Source organism: Sarcophilus harrisii, chromosome 3 (assembly GCF_902635505.1).
Source record: "Sarcophilus harrisii chromosome 3, mSarHar1.11, whole genome shotgun sequence".
NCBI lineage: Eukaryota > Metazoa > Chordata > Mammalia > Dasyuromorphia > Dasyuridae > Sarcophilus > Sarcophilus harrisii.
Genome location: NC_045428.1, coordinates 38,433,529 through 38,458,505, shown reverse-complemented (window position 1 = coordinate 38,458,505; position 24,977 = coordinate 38,433,529). Strand labels below are relative to the sequence as shown.

Below are 24,977 nucleotides of genomic sequence, written 5' to 3'. Positions count from 1 at the left end.
AGAGAAAAGGAGATAATTGTGGGCTGAACTTTCATGAATATTTCAAATATTTCAACATTTAGAAGGAAGGAAAAAGAGGTAGATTAGTACTGCTCAAAATTGCTAAAATGTATGGTGACTTATTAACACTACTTTGCAAAACATTTCCAAATGACATTTTAATTTTGATTTGCCTTAGACCTGCATGGACTCTGCACTAAGGAGTACTGGGTCAGCTTTAAAAAAGCACTTTGGCAGCTCTGTGGAGATTATAAGGAGGGAATACTTGAGAATGGTGGGGTTAATAGTACCCACCAATAGATAGGGAAGCTCCAACTCAAGTGAGCAATGCCTGAGACTGGAATTCACTTTTTTAGATTTCAGAAATAAAAGGGCAAGAAGTGACTGGAGATAAGAAAAGCATCTCTCTATAAAGTAGGAAAACGAACACCCCTAACTCATAATATTTTTCAAACTATGGTCTTGGGTTTAAATGGCTAGTATAAAAAAGTGTTCTATCACAAGCAAGGACATTGTATGTAACCCAAAATAAATGTAAAATAGTTCAAAGAAATTAACCCATTAGTGTCAATACATTTTTATGACAAAATAATAAAAATTTGGTAATTGCTGTTATGTGAACACATGGTTCCTGATTTGTCAAAAACAAACAACTTATAATTGGGGGGTAGAAGGGGAAGATTCAAAGCATATTTGTGATAATAGATTTTGCCTTGAACAAAAGGCCAAAAAAACACTGTCCACAGTAACAACATTTCTTTTTTCTCTGCAAAAATATAACTAAAATACTTTCCTTTTGATATGTGTGTTGGAAGGAAACAAGGGATCTATGGAATAAATTTTTCTTTTAGTCTTTGTAAACAAGTTTCTATACAGAGTTCCATTTCTTTTCTTTTCTCAGAAAACGGCTAAAAAAAAAAGTGTTCTTTATGCCGTGACCAGGAAAATCATAAACTAATTCAGTGCCAAGTGAGCTAAATTATCTTTAAAATATACATTTTTGACAATAAAAACTTTAAAAATCATCCTTCTATGTAAAACCTCCAAGTTATCTTCTACAAAGGAGAACTTGGTGATAAATATACTCCGGCTCCCGAAGTAGTTAAAGCATGAAGAGAGGGTCTACATCTAGTGTGATAGCTAGCTGTGCAAGCACTAGAGAACACTGGTTGGCAATAAATGCCTTTCCTACTTTCCTAGCCAATTTTTATAAATGTAGATTAGGTTAACATAATGAAGTAGAAAGAAAAAGGAGAAGAATGAAATTGGTAATGACAAAGTAATGGTAAGGACAAGAACAGAAATCATCACCCCAAACTCCAAGTTCTCCTGTTTGGAATCCCCAGAAGCTCCAGGCACAAGACACCTTTGGAAGAGGGCAGAGGTCTTACCAAGTTCATCTGACCAGCACTCCAACAGTGATACATAGGGGAACCCTGTCATACAGTCATATATTTCAACCTGTAAAATGTCTACACAAGCAATTAATCCAAAGAGGAGACGGCTATCTCATAGAAATCCTGATGTATGGATTCTTCATGTCTCCAAACGGCCCTCTGCGTATTACTATCAGTCATTATGCTGAACTATCCATTCAATTAGTTTTTCATAGTCACTCTACCTTTAAGACCAATTGGCAAATCACTTGCTATTTAAGGGAATATTTAAGATTTCCTACCAAATATTGAAAGTTTAAGTTTAAGTTTTGTGAAATATGTGACACAGACAGGTACACTTAATAAAAAAAAAAAAAAACAAACAAACAAAAAAAAAAACAAAAACAAAAACATAACGGAGCATATCAATAAATACGAATCATTCTTTTTACCATAACCAGATGTATAATTAGGGCCCCGACGACCTCTGCCTCTTCCACTATAAGACCTAGAACCTTGTACAGAAGAAACGGTACTCTCATCAGTGGCATATCCTTTTTCCTTTTCAGGCCCTCGGGTGGAGGAGGGTCTGAAACCCATACCGATCTGCCGGAGCTGCTCATCAATCTGGAGTCTCTCCATTCGTAGCTGCTCTACTTCCTGCAATGAAAGGTGGAGCCCTGTCAGTCCCCAGCCTCCAGAGCCTGCGCATCCATTCCATTCTTTCCCATCCTGAGAGAAGTTGGCCCACCAGAGTGTGTATGTATTCAGTCCTCAAAAAAACACTGGGTCTCATCCCTGCTATTTGGAACAGTTACTAAAAAGTTTTACTTTATGAAAATATAATTCCAATCCTTTTTTTTAAAACAACCGACTTTAGCAGCTCAGCTTCCAAACCATGTTATCAAGAACGAATTTTTAAATAATGCATCTTAGAATACCTTTACAATGCTTTTGAACAAAATGACTAAAGCCAGAGAAAAAACCTTTAGCTTTATTTTAAAATGTTTAAAAGTATATTTCCATTATCAAGTTCTTCAGGTACTATACTTAAACTCCTGAATCAGTTGATTATTGGCACAAAGATGACCTGAAAAGTTATATGGAATTTAAGAAATTTTCAAGCAATGCCACTAAAAGAATTGACTAAAAGAGGAGAGAGATCTTTTTTTTTTTTTTTAAGGTGAGAACACAAAAGTATTCAGTTTATGTTGAACTCAGAAGCATCTGTATCTATGTATTTTCTACATTAAAGATACATGTTATTTTCAATTCTCTGTCATATAGAGAAAAGAGCAGAGGATATTATGGTATCTAATACAAATGTTATAATATATAGACACTAAGATTATACTTTTTCCCTAATTCTCTCAGTTTAGCACACAATATTAGATTTCCCCTGTAACCAAGAGAACAAATTTTGATTGAAGGTACATGATTCAAGAACTTTAAGTGCCTGATAAAAATAAGGTTTCAGAAGCTTTGAAACAAATACCTTACATAAAATCTGAAGTCAAGAATCAAAGATTAGAAATAAGAGCAAATAAAATGTTCAACAAGAGGAAAGTACTGAATTACACAAGATTATCTGTATCAAATCACTTTGCATCATGTATAATTACTGCCAAGGAAGAGAGATGGTAGTGACTTTTCAAAACAAATTCTTAAATAGGAGCTGAATTTTTATATAACATGAAATAGAAAAGACTCAACATGTTTCAACTGCCCTACCCCCCCCAAAAAAAACTACCAACAAAAAACAAAAACACACCTCAGCAAAATAAAATTGATATTTTGATTTAGAGTACATACCTTTAGGTAAGCAATATGATATTCTAGAAGAACTTGCACATTTCCAATGCTTTCTTTAGTGCCAACAAATACAAATGGGACCATTCCCTGGAAAGAGAAGGGATAAAGGGAGTGTGTGGAAAAGCAAAAAGAATCTTCATTATAAAAATTCCAAAGTGAAACTGGATAGCAATATTCAAATAAAATTAAATAAAAACAAAACAAACATTCACTTTTTATAAATTGATGAAAACAAAATTAAGTTTTATAAAGAATCTAAAACATAAAATGTTTAGTTCCCTTTCAAACTTCTTAAAAATCCTATTTTTGTATTCAAAGACTAAGAATAGCAGTTGTTTTTCCCCCTTTAAAGCAAGACTTGTTTTCCCATTTGATACAATTTTCAAAACCTTTTCCCATTTGATACAATTTTCAAAACCTTTAAAAGCTAGAAAACTTCCCTATTCCTTCAATAGTAAAAATTCATACCAAAGATCTCTCCATAAAAAGTACTCAGCCAATTTGCCTACAGTAAAGTAGAGTCCTCCACTCTGTACTAGCTCAAATTGTTATAAAGTTTTTTGTACAAGATAGCAAGGCCATCCATACAACATATATACAAAATGGATGAAATTCAAGTTGACCTCAATGCATAACATATAGACACTATGGCATACAGTGAGTGTAGTTAAGTGCATTTCTTAACTATTCTTCAATTTTAAAATACCTAAAAGAACCCAATAAATTTAAGACCATACACTTCAGGAAGGGAAAGGAGAGAAAAGGGCGAGTTGGTTCAGTATTACTGGTGGATGCCTCTGCCCTCCTTTTTGTTGAATGGATGGGATAAAGAAGTAGCCATTTTGTTACTGAACCTTTTGAACCAATTTGAATTAATGGCTCAAATCTGAAAGGTAAAAGCAGGAGGGAGGAGGGGAGAGAGTGTGCAGTAGTCTTCAATAATGGTAGAATAACCAAATGTTAATGTTTTTTGTCTTACCTTCTAAAAATATATCATCTTTAGTTTTTAATCCAAAGAACTAAAATCACTGCCTAAATCTTATAAAGGCTTTAAATAACTGTTCTTCTCAAGAGAATCAGTCAATCACTGAGCAATTTAACTCATCAGTAGTCAATCACTATTTATAAAACAATGACTATGATAGAAACTGCACTTCATAATGTTTTTTACATTTGAAAAAGGACAAATACACTCACTGCCTGTGTTAGTTAAGATAACACACTATCAGGTAAAATACAAGACAAATAATAATTCAATGCAGTTACATAAGCAATGTCACTAGATATATATTACTGTTTAATTAGGGAACAAATGAAAAGACAATAGATGTAGAAGTCAGAAGTGAGAAGCTTGCCAAGTAGAGGAGCTGTGGAGCTCTGCAGGCCCTTGAAGGACACAGGAGGAAGCCAAGGCAGTGAGTTGTTAAGTGGAAGGCACACAATTGAGGTGGAGCTATGTCCATCTCACTTAACTTCAGACTGAGAGAAAGCCAGGCTGACGTTGGAGTGGAGAGTAACTTGAGGAAATGGGATAAAGAACAATGTAGCTGGAGGATGAACAAGAGGATGTCACTGGATTCCTGGGATGTGCATGATTCACTCCCAAAGAGGAATAAATACAGATTTGGTGAATGGTGTGCATGGAGAATTGAAGAAGGGCAGTCAAAGATTAAATTGTTGATTTTAATCAGTTACTAATAGACAGGCATCAACAGGCAAATGGGGGAAGTGAGGAGGGGCTTGGAGAATAAAGTTGTGTTTAAAGTGAGTGGCCTGTATGTGTAGCAGGCAATTGAAAAAGTAGTATAGTTGCTCTGGGGACAAGTGAAAACTTAGGGCAATAAACTATGTAGAAAAGAGAGATGAAGCCACAGGAGCATAAGAGCTCTCCAAGGGAAAGAACAGGAGAAAAACAGAAAGCTCATGACAACATTAGGGAATATTTATGTATATTATTGAAGCAAGCAAAAAAAAAAAAAAAGAGCACTGAAAAGCAAAAAGACGTTATGCAAAAGCAATTTTCAAAGTGAGGGCAAAAAATATTCCCAAATGAGATTCAGAGGCAAATAAATGCCTTTAGCAGAGAACCAGGACCCATGATGTGCCATAACTGTTACTTTAAACAATAAAGCATTTTTATCGACAGGTTCACAAAATCTCCTAAAATCTTTTTACACTATATTTAACAACTTTGAAGAAAATGAAAAAGAAAAATTTCAAGTCAGTAGACAGACTTAGCTCTCCAAACCTAAAATACCACCAAATTCTCAAAGGGTCCATGGGTCCATCACTCTTTTACTACTTAGTAAATTCTCTAAAATATTCTACCATTTCCTTAAATTTCAACATTGTTCAGTATAAGCAATACTAAGGCAGCCTTATTAGGGAGACCAAGAATAGTAAATTTATTGAAAAACAACACTAGTTATCTAGTTAGAGTAACTGCAAATTTTAAAAATTATTTTTTAAGTTAGGAAATTAATTAGGAAAAGCATGTGAAAATAAAGTTTCAAATAAGGAAATACTTAAAAAAAAAAAATCAACTTACATCTTCTCTTGGGAGTTTATTTTCATTGTCTCCTTCAATTCTCACCCTAACTACTCCAGATTTGTCCACAATCTCTTGAATCACCTTGCCATTTTTCCCAATAACTTTTCCTTTAATGAGAAAACAAGGACATAACTTAATAAAATGCCATTTTTGTAACTGTACCAGCAACATGAACAAATTATTACAAGCTCTAAGCTTGTAAGCCAAACTAACCCTTGCTTCATTGCCAATTCACCAGAAGTCAGAAGATTCGCCAACAAAACATGAGGCAATCCAAAATCCTCAGTGAAAAGGACATATGCCTCCACAATATTGTTATTACACGAAAGTCAGTTGTGAGACCACATGAACATTCCTTACAAGTCACTGCTGGAATAAACTTCTGTTTTTATTTAAAATATAAATTCCTGTGGACTTAGCTTTCATAAAGCTTAAATAATATACTTGGAAGGTCAGCAAGTGACTGGCATTATCCAGCTAACAATTGAAGGATATACATTTACTTTTTTAATTTAGAAGATACCTGGATACCTGTAATTTCCTGTAATTTGATCAATGTGTAAACTCTAATCCTACATTGGTCAAAAAAATCTACTCGAATTAAGAATTTAAATAGCTTTGCACACACACATTTGTGTGTGAAATGCAGAAGCTTGAAACCAGGTCTTCCTGGCACTATGATTTAGCCCCCTTAAGTACTGCACGTTATGACACAGATATATTTATAATGACATGTATATATTGACAATATTGGTGTGATTATTAGTAAATGATCACATTTCCTCAAGGCACTGGGAATCCTCCAATTCCAGTGCCTCATTAAAGGAATCTGGCTTTTCACAGATTATACAACTAAAATCCTACAATAAAGGAATCTTCGAAAAGAAATTGTCTGTTGTCTATGGATAGACAGGTTCATCACAAGAAGGCTGACCCTACCAGATGGAGCCCCACACCAATGTTCATGCTATCCTTCAGTACAATCAAGTGTTCTATTTCGACAAGTCTTGTGACTTACACCACGAAGGCAGCTTTCTACTTAAGGCAGCACAGAGAACATGAAGCATGATTAATCTAACTGTTTTCCTTATTCATACATTGGCTGGTGGTAGAACACAAAAAACATCATGAATCCATTTCTGTGATTTTTCACATGTTTAATTTATATTTCAGTCACTTGTTGAAGACCCATTGTGAACAGGATACTATTCACAGTACTGTGGGAAAAACATAAAAAGAGGATATCTCTCTGTCTTATGATAACTCAAAAAGTAGTTTGCTAACTAGACATCCCTGTGGAAAAAGGGAATTATCACTTAGCATGCTCCCAACTTATGTTGCCAGTGGCAGCTTTACGGTTCACAAAGCACTTTCCTCACAACAACCCTGTGAGGTAGGTTGGGCAATGACCACTCCACTCCTCCCTCCTTTAAAGATGGTTAAAAAAAAATGTGGCCCAGAAATATTAAAGGACATGTCCCATGTTACACAACTACTGGTAGGTCAAAGCAATAGAAATCAAGTCGGGACTCCTCTCACAAAGTCCAGTGCAATTTCCACCATACTATCCTCTAGCAAATCAAACCCGGAATTGGGAATTGTTTGGTAAACCTATACAAAGAATATTATGCAAGTTCCACTTCTCCCTTTAATAAATATAAATTAATAATAAATCATATTCATTCTCTCAGAACTATCATTGACCTGGACCCGTGACTGTAGAAACCCCATCTTTTGCCACAGCATGCAGGGAAAGTTGGACCCAATACAAAAGGGTAAATAATAGGGCAGTGGCAGCATCAGGCCAGCCTGCAGCCAAGCGGTGAAAAGGTCCATCTCCTCCAGCTTCATCCCCCACCATAATAGTCAGAGAAGGCAACATCAACCCAAGAGTTGTCAGCATCAGCAGTAGCAGCAGCAGCCAGGCATTGAATCAAGGAGAAACGCTGATGGGACAGCTCCTCTCAGTCCTGAGTAGTAGCATCCCCAACAGGAAGTCAGCAGGTTAATCCAATGGCAGCCTTTCTTTGCCAATTCTGTGGAGTCCTACCAGGGATTCCATCCTTGGCTCCAAGATGCAGGCAATTTATTGAGGAGAAAGCAAGCCCCTCTTTTGCAGTCTCCCAGCCCCATTTTCTCCCGAAATCCTAAGGTGTCTGACCCTCCCTCCCCTCCCATGTGAGCTATAGCAGCAATAGGTGAATTCAAATCACCATTCTTGGGGCCAGTGGCAGGAACCTACCTGCAAGTTTTAATCAGCCCCACCACAGACTGAATCTGTACCTTAATTGATCATTTCCATAGGTATAAATTCCACAGAGCAGACTGACAAAGTGAAGCACACCTGCAGTACAAATTGAGCATAAGTGCTGGGGGGGACACAGAGTGGAGAGGTGAACTGGATGTAGGGAATTTGGGAAACATAAGGCTGTCATGGGGGAAATTCACAATCTAAAAAATTTGAGCTATGAAATACCAAACATCCATGTTGGACTTAATTTCCTGGTAGTCATGACCAAGAATGAACAAAATCCATTTCTCATCTCACTACTCTGTTTCTTTTTCTCATGTGCCATGAATATTCAGAATTTAAAGAAAAATGGCTAAGGGCAATGCTGCATGCATGTCATAGAAAACTCTCTTCTACAAGCCTGAGGCAGTCTCTAGGTTCCACTATTCTCCAGTCCTGCTCAGGATCATGCAAAACAACACAAGGGCAATCCAAGCTGAATAGGAGAAGAGACTTAAAAAACCGAGAGAGATAGGCATTCAAAAAAGCTGTTCCTAAGCAAAAGGAACCAGGCACTTGTCAATCCTGGAAACCTTTTAAGAAAGGTCAATTCAACATTTAAAACAATCGAAGATGAACTCACTATTGAAGATGAGATAATTGAGGCTGCTAATATAGGAATACATGGCAGCTATTTCTTTAATTAGGCCCATCATCAAAAACAGCCTGTCAAACAAACTAGCAGGGAATAAAAGTATATCCCATCAAGTTTTCTGTCTTTGGATTGCATTTTCACCCTTCGATGCCTTATTCAACCAAAGATGGATATAGCATCATATGAAAGTTAAAATCCCAATACTACGAAATTCAAAGATGTGTCCCAAAAATCTGATTGTAAAAATAAAATATTCTAGCATTTTAAAATAAATTATACAAAATTGAGCTATTGAGTATTCATGTAGTATAGCCATGTCTTTTTGCTGGTAAGGAAAGAAAATTCCGGAAGTGAAATATTTTGCTCAAAGCCCTAGGAGAGAGCTGGGATCTGAAGCCAGCTTCTCTTGACTCCAAATTCAATGTCCTTATTACTGCTGCCTTTGAGATTCAGGCAACAGTTGCTTGTAGTAAGAGTCATATTTCATTCTTTAGATTCCAAATTTAAATTCAGAAAGAGTCCTTTAAATTCTATTTTTAAAATGCCACCTTAAATCAATCATTTTTATTTCAAACAGTTCAATATTCTATGTTTATAGCAAATAATCAGAAATGGAGATCATTATGAAGGGAAAAGAAACTAGAGTACCAAGAAGGATTATGCCCTAAATGAAAGCAAGTATTGCCCCAACTCTATTAATTATCTTCTTGATTTCTAATCCAAAGGTCCTCAAAGAAATCAGGGGCTGCTCCAATAGTATCAAATGGGAGCTAAAAATAGCCAAGTTTCTCTTCCCCAATGTCAATTTTTAAGTCTTCTCACTTTTTCCCCACTCTAATGTAAGCGAAGAAACAAATTTTTCACATCCTAAACAAAAATGAAAGTTACAACTTTTCAGGAAGATGGGGGCAATATGAGCTCAACATAAATAATGTCCTACAACATTATGAGGGAGGGGGCACGCCACACTAGTAATCTGAAGGGATGAGTCAAGTACAGGAAGTAGAAGTAGTTCATTTCCAAAAACTAACTTCTTTAGTGTTTCATACACAATACAGAAAACAAACATTTTACTTTTCTTTTTCACACGAGTAAATAACAAGAATAAGGGACAAAGTAGCAAGATGCAAAATACAATTCTATAGATACTAAATTCTCACTACAGATGTGAACATAAGTGTTATCTTCAAGTTTATGCAGCCTAAATACAAGAATAAAGTATCATCACATATTTAATTTAATATCAAATCATTATCAAATTAAGCATTTAAAAAAAATAAATTTAAGATTTAATAAAATTACATACCAACTAGATTTCTAGGAACCTGAATAAAATCCTCCACAAATTCCAAGAAACCTCTAGCCTTTTTTACTGCATCAGCACTCTAGAAAAGGGGAAAAGACAAACAAATTATTAGAGCTATTCAGCCACACCTGAAATGCTGTGTAAGAAAAAAGGCCATTTTCTAAGTGGCCTATTGCCACTCCTCTAAAAGGTAGGCTAAACACTGTAGACACAATGGGATTGTGATTAAGTATTAAATGATATTCTAAGATTAACAGAAGATAAAACATATCGCCACTGTTATGTGCCTCTAAGAATCAAAAATTTGTGTTTTGGACAACACAAATATCATCTATTCCAAGATCTTAATTTAACAAATGAGATTAGATTATTGTATCAGGACAATGAGAGCATGACTTCAAACCCAAGACTAAAGACCTCATATCCAAGTTTTTCTTCCAATAATAGTACAGAAATGGCTTTAAAATGTACTATGTCCAAAATGCTTTTCCAAAGACAAGAGTAAAAGTATTTTAAATTGACAACATTAAGATTTTATTTTTTAATGAGCTGACTTTAAAATTATTTAACCAGATGCTTTTCAACCTGAGTGTTGACTGCAAAATTTTAAGGGAAATCTGAAGAAAGAGTTGCAGAGTTGAAAGAAACAAAGCTAAATGACACCAAGTTAACCTGAAAGAGAGAACACTGCCTTCACTTCTGAAAAGTTTTAATAACCATTGTGAAACTAGTAACAACAACAAAAAAAGGATGGAGGAAGAAATTAATTGACTTATATCACTTAAAAGTACTAAAAATGAAATTTTAAAAAAATTCCCAATATGATTTCAACCATTCATGTTTGGAAGAATGACTTGGGTAAAATTCAAGTTTTAATTAGTATACCCTCTCTGGTATAGAAAGAAAGAAATTGGCTACTATGTTGTAATATCATTCATGCTTTTCATTAATAGACTATAAGAATCAACACTATGAAGAAATCAGTTTGGGGCACGTACCCAAACACAATCAAAGCATCACACATTTCTAGGAAGTGGAATATTATATATACATGTAATATAATTAATTATTAATACTTATACACATATATAATACATATTATATAAAGTAAAAGCTGCATTTCCAAATCACTTATATATAAAGTCTGCCTTCCAAAAAACCCTAATACTTAAAAATTTTTATGTTAATATATAACCTAATTTCTTTCCACAACATTGACTTGAGAAATTCTTCCTTAGGTTAGAATAATAAATATCCAAACTTGGGTTACAATGAATAATCATTTAGCCAATATAAAGAAAAAGGATTTTTAAAGTAAGTAAATTTGAAAGTAATACTTGAAATGTAACCATTATGGAAAAACCCAACAAAGTTCACCTCTCCGTAGATCCTAAATGTTCCAGTATCTTCATCCAGTTCAATTGCTGTGACTCCTGGAACCTTTCTAGCTTGCTGGATATTACTACCATGGGTTCCTATTGCTAGACCCATTAAGTCTTCTCTCACAATAAATTCTTCATGAAATGCTGCTGCCAATTGCTTTGTACACTAGAAGACATAAAAAATTACTTACTGTATAGCATATTATCACAGAAAAAAATCAAACAATTACAATTGATAATTCTCAAGATAATACAATAATTAGCAAAAGTAGCATTTTGTTGTAGTTTGTGGTACAGAATCCCTAAAATCAAATGGATGTTAAAGTTTGATTATATGTTAATTGGAATTCAGAAATCATTTTACCCCCCCCCCCAAAAAAAAAAAACCCACCACATTACAAATAAAAACTGTTAGCAGAATGGGGCAAGCAAATGTCTCAGTTGTGTTATGGGCTAACTTTGTCTGAAGATAACCGTGGTAATGTATTAACCCACATTTCAGCCATCACAGAAAACAGGGAACACTAAAAGGGAAGAAATGATTGTACTTTGTACAATCACGGAACAGCTTGGTTACTGTATGCTTAGAGGAAAAAGAAAACCACCACCTACATGTCCTTCCTTCATGTACATGAAAATCAGTAGTATCAAATTCAAATAGGCAAAGTAACATAGGAAAATTTATTTAGATTTATGATGTTTCTCATTATTTCTGTTAAACACTTCCCCAGATACATCTTAAGCTGCTTAGGGGTTTCTTAGAATTTTTACAACTTTTGCTCTGGACTCACTAATCAGATAACTAGTGCCCACAGTCAAGCAAATAACGATTTATGATAATGAAATAACTGGACATTAAATAAAACCTACTTACTTCTAAATGTTTGGTGGCTTCTTCATTTCTTGACATAAGCATCAGCTTGGTACGAATACTTCGCAAATGCATATCACTTAAAATATTGACCCTCTTCACAGTTGCTTCACTGGCAGACTACAAAATAAAAACATGCAAATGGAAATGTTCACAACATATGTTCATATCATTAGTAAATATATTCAGAAATGAGATAATCATCTACTTAATGCCATTTTACTTAAGTTCTGGATATACAAAAAAGAAAAAGAAAGTTGGTCCTGCCCTAAAGTCACTCACCATCTCTCAGGTGAGACAATCTACACAAAGAAATGTATATAAAATAAAGGGTTCTGTGATTCCATCATCAGGAAAATAGATTATAAAATGTAATATATAATATGTAACAAAGTATAAAAAACTCAAAAAAGATCATTATCAGATTTTTTAAAAAATTGTTTTGCTCATCTTTCCCTCCCCACTCTGGCTTTCTTCTCCTTTAGAAAAAGGATACAATGGGGGGAAAAAAATTAGACAATATGAAATTTTCTTTCCTAAATATGTCAGTGTTACAAGAATTAGAAAGTGGCCTGGATGAATCAGGTGAATCAGCAAGACTAAGGTTCTTAAGAATTAAAAGGCTTGGAAGGTTAGGTAACATCTACATTACTGCAAGTAGTAGCCTCCCCCCCCCCCTCACCTCCCTTTACTTCTCCCCCCCTCCCCAAAGGATCCTTGATGCTATAAAGACATTATTTAAATTGGAGATGTTCTGTTTAAAATGTAGTAAGATCTTACCAGTATCATTAACTGTGTGGTTTCAGCATGGTAAAAAATCCGGCATGCTCCCACCGCTTTTTTAAAATCTTTATGTGCATTTTCATTAGCACACCTAGGGAAAAAAAAAAGATGTATAGGTTTTTATTAATACGTAATATTACAAAGGCAGTGACTAAATATCACAGAAAAACCAGGAGTAGGATTCTGATTATATTCTTCCCCATAATAATTTTGCTTCACAGAAATCTTTTCTTCTAAAAGATTTTAATGGGCATTTAGAGAAAGGGGATTTATGCAGCAAGAAGTAGTCATTTTAAACACTTAAAATGATTGAATAGTAAACAGAATTACTCACGCCTCCCTTAAATCCTCAGGAACATCTACTGTGCATTTAAAGAAGGTGTTTTTTTTGACAGTTTTGTTTTGATTGACAGGTCGAAGTCGTTCAAAGGTGACGATTTCATTGTAAGTGGCATCACAAGCAGCATATTCAATGACATAAAACTGGAAAAAAATAAGATAGACTAAAACACTCTCATCTGAAAAGGTACAAATATTCTTGTGCGAAACTTCCCCAAATGCTGTTCAACTTTTGTGGGTTGTAATTTGTGCACTCCTGACCTAAGTGTAGCTCAATTGCTTTTGCTTAAGATTAAAAGATTAAAGTATCTACATTTGTATGACTTAGTGGATTTTCTCATGTTTCTAATCCCTAGATTCCCAAAAACTTGTGGCATTTCAGATTAGATTAGATGTGGGTGCTTTTCATAATTGCCATTATCATCTCAGTAATGATCTTAGGTTTAAGAGCAACAGACACAGCAATCAACACTTACATGTATTGTATGCCATGACATCAGACACAATTCCTTATAACAATATATTAATGTCTACCTCTTTTTCAGGCCCAGAAAAGTCATTAGGGACCATGGTTACAACAGTAGGTGGCACAGAAGACCTAACACTTTTAATTCCAATTTCAGTGCTCTCTCCACTGTTTTGCAGTTTTACCTATGTGAAGATTAGAAGCATTATACAGTTGAAGAGAAATCCTATTTGCAATTTAAATCTTTACAAACCATATTTTTAAAAAAAAATCCCTTCTACATCTTCATTTTTTCATATTTGAAATTTAAATTCTTAAGACTTTTATTTTTAACTCTACCCCCACCACCATATCATCACTAATTCCAAAGGTATGACAAAAAGTTTACAAAAAGGGAAGTTTTAATTTGAACATCAATGAGGTCATTCTGTCAGTCTAGCGAATTACCAGAGAACTGGAAACCAAAAACTTTCTTCTTCCTCCTAAATATAGCTTTGATTATTATATGAAATGATATAAATTATCAAATTAGTAGCCCCAATCCAACAAAGTAAGAAACACTTTTAGCTAGGGGTATCCAATACAGATCTTACAAGGAAACAGACTTACTAGCGAAATCATTAACTTGTCCATGGTCACAAAAGTTCAAGAAGTCATAACATAGAACCCAGACTGGTGGACTGTCCACTGAAGTGCTGATGGAATGAGCCTAGGCCAGCCGATTCCAAAGTGGACTATTCTGAGTACCTCTTGATGCAGCAGTCCTTGGGTTACATTACACTTTTAACAATTTTCTCTTTATCTCTGTCCCATTTCATCCAGTGCCCCCTGCCAAGTATGTACCCACCCATCTTAAATTTAGATATTCCTGGTGGTTCTACTGTGGGTATACAGGGGTGTTTTCATGGTGAGGCTGATAAGTGATTGTATTATTAGCTAGTGGTAGTGCCCAACTATTCAAGAGCTCTTCTTGAGAAATACTCATTTCTGCATATAACTTCAAAAGTGCAATCTGCAGAACACTCAAATGGAATCCTCTTTCAAAAGGTACTTGGTTCTAGATATATTATTACTTACCAAATTACTTATCAAATATTTCAACCATCTAAATGAATGACTGCAAAAAACCTACTTCTTACTGCCGCCTCTCATTCTACATAAAACAGGATTTCTTAGAGACAGAATTTTGAAGTCAAAAAGATATTTAAAGTGTGTTACTACTATTACTTTCAGCAATGATTCTTTTCCTAAACAATTATTCAATGACTAAGATTGTTCTGAATTCAATCTTCATTCACTAGTTGGGCTAGGGTGGAAGGTGGAAGATATAAGGAAATGCACCTTTGGGGTATTAATAACTTACTTCTCCTTTCATCATCCGAACTTTTGCAAGCCACCATCCACATGGTTCTTGGTCATTTGCTCTTGAATAAACCTGAAAGGACAATTATAAAATGTAAACACTCAGATCACATCACAAATTACCATCCACAGAAATTTCATTATCCAAAAGGAAATATGAATGAGTCTATTAGGATAATCAGTAGGGTCTAAATTATTTTAGTAATTTTTATTGTTTAATTCTGCTTCAAGGAAATGCTTCCAATACATTTAAGATGTTAATATTACAATATTGCATTTAATAAACAGGAAAAAGGCCCTGAGCTTAAAGTCTAGATTTCCTAGATTTTTACCATATTGAGTAATTACTTGTTTGAATTCCTCCTCAGCAAGGCTCCACCCAATCTAAGACAACCATCTTGTTTCAGTTTTGTTAAGATTTTGTTTTCGAGTCCTCTCAGATTCTCCATGACCCCATTTTGGGCAAAGATCCTGTAGTGGTTTGCCATTTCCTTCTCCAGCTCATTTTACAGATGAAATTGAAGTAAACAGGGTTAAGTGACTTATCTAGGCTCACATAACCTAAGTATCTGAAGTCAGATTAGGTCTCCCTAACTTCAAAAGAGCCACCTATTTGGCTCATTATAATGAATCAACTGTTTCCAAATGTTAATGAACCTTTCTTTCATGACAATTCACATTAAGCCAAGCATTATATTTAGCTTCTCCGACAGGAATGTAAATTAAACTGATAACTACACTCATGGCTACTAGAAAAATAGACACAGACTATATTCATTATGTTTTCAAAAACAGATTCTTAACTACTGTTAAATTCTGCTATAAGACCCTTCAAATTATTGGGGATGCGAAAGAAACTGGCAAGCTCGTTGGTCTACTATATCTATCTTATCAGTGTAAATGAGCACCCAAAGCAGCTTTTTTTTTTTGACTACTATGTTCAGTTAAAAAGTTATCTTATTGATAGAGAAGGTAAACAAATAACTAAAACAATCAAATCTACAACTTCTCTATTAAAAAAAAAAAAATCTTCCAGAAAAAAAATTGTATTTTCCCTTTACAACAATAGAGGCTTAGAAAATTTTATATTTTGTTTCCTGAACTGTAAAGTATATGAGAGGCTGTAAAAAAAAATTATTCTTTTAAAAAACAAATCTTCACAGTTTCATGTCTTGGACTGTCACAAATTCTATCTAAAATAGCAAAATCTGTTTAAAATACTCCATTTTAAATTTGTAATTCAAAACTTAAATATTAAAAATTTATTTTAACAACTGAAGAAGAAAATATAACATATATCAGGAAAAATGTTCCATTGATGAAGAAAAATTACTTATAGCAATCTGTCTTACAAAATGTTTTTCCATTATTTCCCAAGGTTAAAAATCTCTATGAAGACTGAATTGTGTTCTTTTCCTTCTCAAATTTGTCTGAGAATGGTTGTTGCCACTTTCCATGATAAACTTAAATATATATATTTCACTAAGTTGTTTGGGTGGGTAGAATTACAAAATATTCTATCTTATGTTCTTGGTTTTACCTTAAAGACCTGGCGGTAAATCTGGAAGGACTCTATAAAGTGATTTAATGATCAAACAGAAGGAAGAAGTCCTGGAATAGAGTTCACCACTGATCAAGGGGAAAGGAGAATAGGAAAAGGAAATAGCTCAAGGGAGACTGAGTTTTAGAAAAATTATTTTCCAAAGGGCCAAGCTAAGTAGACAATTATTTCACTAAATAAAACTTTTATCTGTTATAACTTTATTTTTATCATATTCTGGCATTTTGTATTTGAGAATACAATAAAACTGAATAAAAATAGATTGTGGAACTCTCTTTTTAGGGATAATAAGCTTAATACAAATGTGACAGAACTATGCTCCAAAGGGAGCAAAAGCCATTGGTATTATTTTTGCCCTCATCTTTCATTTGTTTACTTTTTCACTTAATTTTGTCCCGAAAAATATGCTTGGTTTTTTTCTGTGTATATAAGTCTGCTTTCAATTCTGATCCTTCATCTTCTTCTATTTACATTTTTATCATCTTGTATGCTTTTCCACCACTTCCTGATGATCTAGTTTTGTTTTTACCCTGTTCTATTTAAAAAAAAACAAAAAAACAAAAAACAAAAAAACAAACAAAAAAAAACAACAACAAAAAAAACACACACAAACATCAATAACCTCTAAATATGAATAATTAAAATCCCTTAGGCTATTTTTCTTGAGAGTTGTCATCATTTACTTTCCTGTGTTTTCTCTTTAGAATTGGAAATCTGGAAGGGGGTTAAGGTAGGGGATGAGGGAATGCAATAGAAAATGTGGGTGAATGGGGAGACTATGGAGGTGAAAAGCTTCATGTCATCAGCCTTTGCTACCATATGGCTAAATTGCCTTTTTCCTATTCTTTGTAATAAAGCATAGCTCACCGAGGAAAGGGAAAAGGAAGAATGTGGAAATGAAATTGCAAGTAAATATCCCTCGGAAATGGGGGTGGTGAAGGGATACAAAATTTACTAAAAAGTATTGGATAAGATGAATTGGTTAAAATTCCAGGTAATAATTCTGAATTTAATTACAACTGACTTTTATGCCTATAACAGTGAAGATAAAAAAGGTTAACTATTCACAAACTGTTTCTAATCAGCAAGGCCTTTTCAAAATTCCTAAGAAAACTGATAGGAAATAATTTCAGTGCAAACATACAGATGAACAGAATGGTGAGAGAACCTGTCTTTCCAGTCCTTCTCTTCCTTCCTCTGGCTTCCCTTCATTTTTCTCTCTGGTCCTTTTATCCTTGTCCTTGTTTCCCAGCCCTCAATTTCTTGCTCTTATTTAAAAGGACTACTAACAGAGTTTGAGGTTTGTGGTTTTTGTTTTTGCTTTTTTTGTTAAAAGCTCCCTTTGTCTTCTAAACATATTTGTAGGCCTAACCTTTTCTCAGTGTACTAGGCACCTCTTAACTTCAAAAAAGGAAAAACACATTTTCTAGAACCAAAACAAGAATCTCTCAGAACACAAGAACTGTCTGAATTCTCTACAAATGACTTGCTGGTTATACTCATTTTATAGTAGAGCCAGTGACAGCAAAGAAAAACAAGGAATCAATTTATTCCACTTTAAATAGAAACCAAATATATATATATAAAATTAACCATGGAAGCACTTACCTCTACTTCATCTCCTTCACTAATTTCTTTTTTTATATCAGGAGGAGGAGGTAATCTTACTTCATTAAATGGAACTTGGCGTTCAGGCTGCCAGCTGAAAATTAAAGATGTATTATGTAATAATTACATTATTACATTTTTTGGGTAATTAATTTCATAGGTACCATCAACCAAAAGTGAAACAGTATTTTAGATAGCAGTAGGGTAGCAACATAGAAGAAATTCAAACATCTCATACATTGATTTATGAAGATTTATGAACATAAACTCAACTATACCTACCAGAAATGACCATAATCCATAATTTAGATAAACTAATGCTTAGGGGCAGTAAACTTTGGAAATGGCATGGGCATGTAATATTTGCTCTAGGCGTTTTGTCCTTTGTTTGAGAGGGAGGAATAGGTAAAAAAAGAAATAACTAAAAATTCTGAACTATGTCCCATGCAGTTATAAGCTAACAGAATTGCTATCTAAAAATCCAAACATCTTAGAAACTGAATGTGCTAGTCCCCAACTTTCAGTGCTGCTTGAAAAATGGAAAATCTGTGCCTTGTTTACAAATATAGATGGAGAAATCTCTGCTGTTAGATTCTCCTGTCCCCAGTTGCTCTTTTATGTTAAAAACAGCAGCTCCTTGGGCAGAGGTCTGTTCAAAGTAGATAGAATGTTGATTTTGGGGGGAATGCTCACATGTACTCAGAGGGGATCTGGCAGTTGTACCTGGTGCGAATATAATTATGTAAACTATGTGCCTCCATCAAACCTTTCCAGACTGACACAACTCAAAATAACCTCTGCCTTTCCTATTTTTTCTGTTTCCATGCCATCACTCATATTTGTTATGAGGACCCAGCACTTGACAATATAGAGCCTTGAATGGTTTATTTGTTATACCAAACTGATCAAAATATAACTATAAATTTCAGAATATATACAAGTGCTTCCTTTTAAAAAGGTCTTAAATTGTGCTGGAGCACATTTAGACTAAGTTTTTCCCTAAAGGGAAATTTAGAGCCTTTTACTTTCTTCTACATCCTAAAATATGCTGCATGAATACTATTATCCCAAGACTAGTGACAATACTTTATTTCTTTCATTTTATCCTCCAGTTTCAAGCTCTGTTCAATTCATTCAGAAACAAACCTGTCCTTTGTACTTATCTTTTTATACCTATTTTTATGCATTCCTCTGGAAAGAATATGTGTATAGATCAAAGAAAGGCAACTAAAATTCTTTCTAAACTCAAGACTTAGAAACAAACAGATGATGGATGCATTAATAAAAAAATAAAACCCTTAAGACTCCACACTTTTAAAGATTAACAGTAAGAAAAACTTACTTATTTTCAAAAACAACTGTCAGGGAATCCTCATGAACATCTTTGATAAATCCCTATAAAAACAAAAAACAAGGCCATATATAGTCAGTTAAATGTTAGATATAAAAGTTTTAATAACTCAAAACACAAAATGATTGTTATTTTTATTATAAAGATCAGGTCATTAAATTAAAAAAAATTTTTTAACCGAGCATCATGTTAAAATCATGAAGTCTTAGAGAAAAAAGTTCAAAGGTCATACTGGCAAAGTAAGGAGTGAGGGGATAGAGAGGAAAAAACTGATATCTCACTGCAATACTACAAAGCAAATAGTTTTATTATCTCCCCAGGAGAAGAAGCAGAGATCATAGAACATTCTGCATAAGATTGTTTCTTATACACAAAGTGCCACAATTTCTTAAAATGACCAAGGATATTTTGTTTATCTGCCCTCCTTTGTTTCTATTACCAAAAGAAAGTCTAATTCTTTTCCACCATAAGAGTCCTTCTTCAAATATTTTAGGATAAGAAGGACAAGGAAAGTACAAAGAGAAAAGTAATGTTAGAAATGGGATATAGACATCTTAACCTACATAGCATAATTATTTAAATACAGATGTAATCACAATATTTTTTAAAAAAGCCAAATCATAGAAAAATCAGAAAAGAACCAGATCATTTTTCACAAAATGACTAGGAAGAGAATCCTTAAAGCACTTTCAAAGAACTGAAACTGAAAAGCAAGGGCAAATAAATAGGTTAAGAAGGGAAACTAATGGGGGGGGGGGGAGGAAGGAGGGGAAAAGAAGCAGATGAAAGAGTTAGTAGTGTTATAATCTATGTAGTACCATTTTATGTAAGATTCTGAAATTTAAGATGTATAAAATGATTAAGGATTATTAAGAATCTTTCCCTAGTGAGGGAAAGGACAAAGTTTTCGATTCTTTTTTTTTTTTTTTTTTTTTGGGGGGGGGGGGGGCGCGCGCGAAGAAACTACAAAAGAATTGTAAACTGATGTTTTGTCCTTCATTCTGAAAGAGGGCCATGACATCAAAGAGGTAGTAGTACCAGAACATGCAAGTGAATTGAATTTGACTGAAATGAAAGGCTACACAAAGCCACCAAACTCGCTTTCTCCTCTGGAGCCATTTAGGACCAGTGGCCAGATAGAGATGAAGATGACTAGGGATAGCTCTGGATGAAGTTTTGTAAATTACTAGCAAACACATATCTGTTCCAATACTAGAAGAAATACAAATACAAAAATAACCAATAAAGGATGAGAATACTTATGATGAAGGGGTTGTAAGAAAACAATTGCAAGTAAATCAATCAAAAAACATTCATCACATTCCTAAGCGTGGAGGATATTCCCTGTCCTCACAAAGCTTACACTTAGAAAAGATTCAGAGAAGATACTCAGCACAAGATCTTGTTGCCATCTAGTCGGACTCAAGGAATGCAACTAGAAGAAGAAGAAAGGAGAAAAAGAAACCTGGCATACCTTATGGAGGCATCCACAATTAGCGGAGTTATAAAATGGAAATCCATATCCTTTTTGTCTCATATGCTAGTTACATAACCCAAGGAGATCAATACAAAAAAAATTTATAGCAGAACGTTTTTTACTGCTATGTTTTTATAAAGATACATATGCATATGCATGTATGTATATGTATATAGTAATAAGTAGTTTGTAACAAAGTAATTACCCATTCATTCACTTGAGAAATGGATAAGAAAGCTTTGGTACACTAATATAATGGAATATTAATATACTAAAAATTATTAAAATGAATACAAGAATAAGAAAGGGAAATGGTGGAATGGGAAAAAAATTCTGTATCAAATTTCTCTAACAAGGGGTTGGTATCTAAGATATATAAGCAAATTCTGTATGCGTATATGTAAATGACCATAAACCATTACCAATAGTTAAGTGATCCAAAGATAGGAAATACTGCAAAAATCACTGAGAAATGAAATGTAAAAAAGTTATCATAAATAGCTCTTATGTCTTAATTATCTTGAACCTTATAATATAGTTCACTAACTTTAGCTTTTTCCTTGTTTCTCTTCAAAGTGACTAATTTAACAGAAGACAAACTTCTTAACCCTTCATTCCACACCTCCGAATTCTAACTTCAACTGGTAGGCTCTTTCTCCCAACCACTACCTCTTATATCAAGTTATTCTACCATCAAATTGAACTATTTGATGTTCCCCAAACATAATATGCCATTTTCTACATCCCTGGTTGGGTTCATAATGTTCTCTTTTCTCTGATGTGTTCACGTTCTACCAGTTTTATCCATGCAACTGTTTTTGATCCTTAAGTCAAGGTTGAACAAATGTCCTTTCTTAACTGATGTAAGAACCTTCCTATCTCCCTTATTGTTCTTTCAAATTATAGTTTGAAGACCAGGTCTTGTTCCCACTAGAGAAAATTTCTCACAGCCAGAGCCCATAGAAACTATCATCTTGATATCCTTTCATGGATAATAAAGGGACAGGTTTTACCTGAAAAGAGATAATATAAAAGAGATAATATAATCTTATGATTCAGCAAACAGTTATCAAATATTTACTATGTGTCATGATCTAGGAGGGAAAACCCCCCAGTTTCAATCCTCAAGGAGCTTGTATTCTATAAGGGAAAAGCACATGTACAAAGATATTTCTTTACTTTGCATATATATATTTATTCTTCACTGTGATGAAATCATAGTTTCTGATTCTCTATTATCTAGTCTGTTCCACTATTTCTCTTTAAAAAGAACCACCCCCCCATCCTACCCCCCCAAAAAATCTGCAAGTTTTGATAACCATGGTGCTTCTCAGGTTTGTTTTTAAATTAAAAGTGGATACTTCGTTAAATAAAATATATTCAAAATATAAAATACATGAAAAAAAAAAAACACAAAAATACAAAGCATAGATTCATGAGCAACTAAGAAGCCAGACTATTAAAACTACTGCCAATACTGCCAGTTTGATTAACAATTGCTATTCAAAATATGTTTGGACTTTAGTTATATGTAGTGTGCTGATAATTTTTGTAATAAATTGAAAGTACCTAAAAGAAAATCATCTTTCATTATTTCTGATACCAAAAATCTAAAATTATTTTTAAAAATAAAATGTTAGTAAGAGCAAAAGCATTAAAATATTTTCCGAAATCTAATGTAAAATACCAATTTGATGTGTAACACTATAAACACTTAAAAAAATTGGAGTGAAGGTGAGATTTCCTGGAATAATACAGGAGTTATAAAAGGCCTCCTACTGTAGAAGATATAACCTGAATACTCAAGGAATCTAGGGGATGAAACCTATTCTGAAGGGAAACCCTAGCAGATGGGGAAGACCTAAGAAGGGAGATAGAATACAGTCTAAAGAACCTGGAATGGTAGGTTGGAGCCTGGATTGTGAACAGGGTATTTAAATTCCAGGATCTCTTCTCCAAAGGCTAAGAGTAGAATGAAGAATGTCAGGGTCAGATTTGAGCTTTAGAATATTACTGGCAGGTTTTAGTTCCCTGGGAAATAGAGATGGAAAGATACTTAAAGAAAAGAATTTGGGGACTTACTGAAATAGGCCTTAACTAGTGGAATAGTTTTGATTTTGAAGATGGGGAAAGGGATAAAAACAGAGACCCAGCTAAATTATTACAATTACACAACTTGTTCTACATATCAAAACCAAATCTATAAAGCACTTAGTGAAGTTAGCACTTAGTGAAGTTCATGGCATATGGTAGACACTTTAGAAACATGCCGCACCCCCAGATAGGAAGAAATCGTAGACCAGATTTAGAAGTGGAAGGGACTCATTTCTACACAATGGAGGTGCAACTTTGTTAGTAGAAAGAGAAGAGCAGCAGAAATGAAATTCCATAGGAATTTCAAGCTTCCATAGGAAGTAGCAGAGCTTGAATTTATAAATTCCTTTAAAGATTTGGGACTCTCATGTACAGGTCTCATGTACAGGTATATTAAAAGCAGCAATGGAGATTAACAACAACAACTACAGAAAAGTCTAAAGGAAACAGGAACCCAAAGTAAATATTCACTTTTAATTAAAAAAAAAAAAAAAAAAAAAAAAACTATGGAGATTGAATGCAAATTGAAACATACTATTTTCATCTTTGTTTTTTATTTGGTGGTTTTTTTCCCCCTTTTATTCTGATTTTTCTCTCCCAACATGACTCATGGAAATATGTTAAAAAATGTATAAATTTAAAAGGGTTTGCACAAAGCCAATGAAGCCAAAATTAGAAGGAAAGCAGAAAACTGGGAAACAAATTTTTACAGCCAGTGTTTCTAATTCTAATTCTAATTCTAATCTCATTTCTAAAATTACATAGAGAACTGACTTAAATTTATAAGAATACAAGTCATTCCTCAACAGATAAGTCACCACCCCAATACTCTGTATCACTAAGTGATTTAGACATGCAAATTAAAACTGAAGTTGTTTTGCCTCACACTTCACACCTATCAGATTGACTATTACAAAAAAGGAAAATGATCAATGTTAGAGACAATGTGGGAAAACTGAAACACAAATAGCACTGTTGATGGAGCTCTGAATTGATCCAACCATTCTGGTAAAGCAATTTGGAACTAGGTTCAAAGGGCTACAAAACTGTGTATATCCTTCAGTAGTGCCATTTACTGGATCTGTATCCCAGAGATAATAAAAAAGGAAAAAGGACGCACAAACAAAAATGTTTGAAGCAGCCCTTTCTGTAGTAGGAAGGAACTGGAATGGAATGGATGCCCATCACTTGAAGAATGGCTGAACAGGTTCTGGTAAAATGGAATATTGTTGCAAGAAATGATAAGTAGGCTGACTTCAGAAAGACTGAAGAGACTTGCATGAACTGATGCTTAATGAAGTGAGTAGAACCAAGAGAACATTGTACACAGCAGCAAAATTATGTGGATGATCAATTGTGATAGATTTGGCTTTTCTCAACAATGTGGGGATTCAGGGCAATTCCAATAGACTTGAAATGGAAAGAAAATGCCATTTGAATCCAGATAGAGAATTATGGGGACCAAATGTGATTCAAAACACATTATTTTCACTTTTTTGTTTTCTTTTATCTACTTTTCTTGTACAATACGACAAATATGCAAATATGTTTAAAAGGATTGCACATATTTAATCTCTATCAAGATTGCTTGCTGTATTGGAGAGGGAGAATTTAGAACAAAAGATTTACAAAAATGAATGTTGAAAACTATTTTTACATGTATTTGGAAACATGAAATTATTTAAAAAGTGAATGTACATGTGTAATCTAAAGAGAGGAAAAAAACCTTATCAACCACTAAAATCTTGGAATT

General features: G+C 34.0%; 1 protein-coding gene across 5 annotated transcripts in view; it reads right to left on the bottom strand.

Moving 5' to 3' along the window:
• FXR1 (FMR1 autosomal homolog 1) overlaps nt 1-24,977 on the bottom strand; it is a 59,230-nt gene that overhangs the window by 12,412 nt on the left and 21,841 nt on the right. For 3 of the 5 annotated variants that reach the window (XM_031957721.1, XM_031957722.1, XM_031957725.1), the window contains exons 2-12: nt 19,645-19,697; nt 18,303-18,396; nt 15,135-15,206; nt 13,301-13,449; nt 12,964-13,057; nt 12,187-12,303; nt 11,308-11,478; nt 9,931-10,009; nt 5,737-5,846; nt 3,189-3,275; nt 1,829-2,036 (exon numbers count right to left, since the gene is read on the bottom strand). In XM_031957721.1, the coding sequence (XP_031813581.1) occupies nt 1,829-2,036; nt 3,189-3,275; nt 5,737-5,846; nt 9,931-10,009; nt 11,308-11,478; nt 12,187-12,303; nt 12,964-13,057; nt 13,301-13,449; nt 15,135-15,206; nt 18,303-18,396; nt 19,645-19,697 (1,234 nt within the window). The remainder of the gene's footprint in view (nt 1-1,828; nt 2,037-3,188; nt 3,276-5,736; nt 5,847-9,930; nt 10,010-11,307; nt 11,479-12,186; nt 12,304-12,963; nt 13,058-13,300; nt 13,450-15,134; nt 15,207-18,302; nt 18,397-19,644; nt 19,698-24,977) is intronic. The other 2 variants (XM_031957723.1, XM_031957724.1) reach the window with 1 other exon arrangement.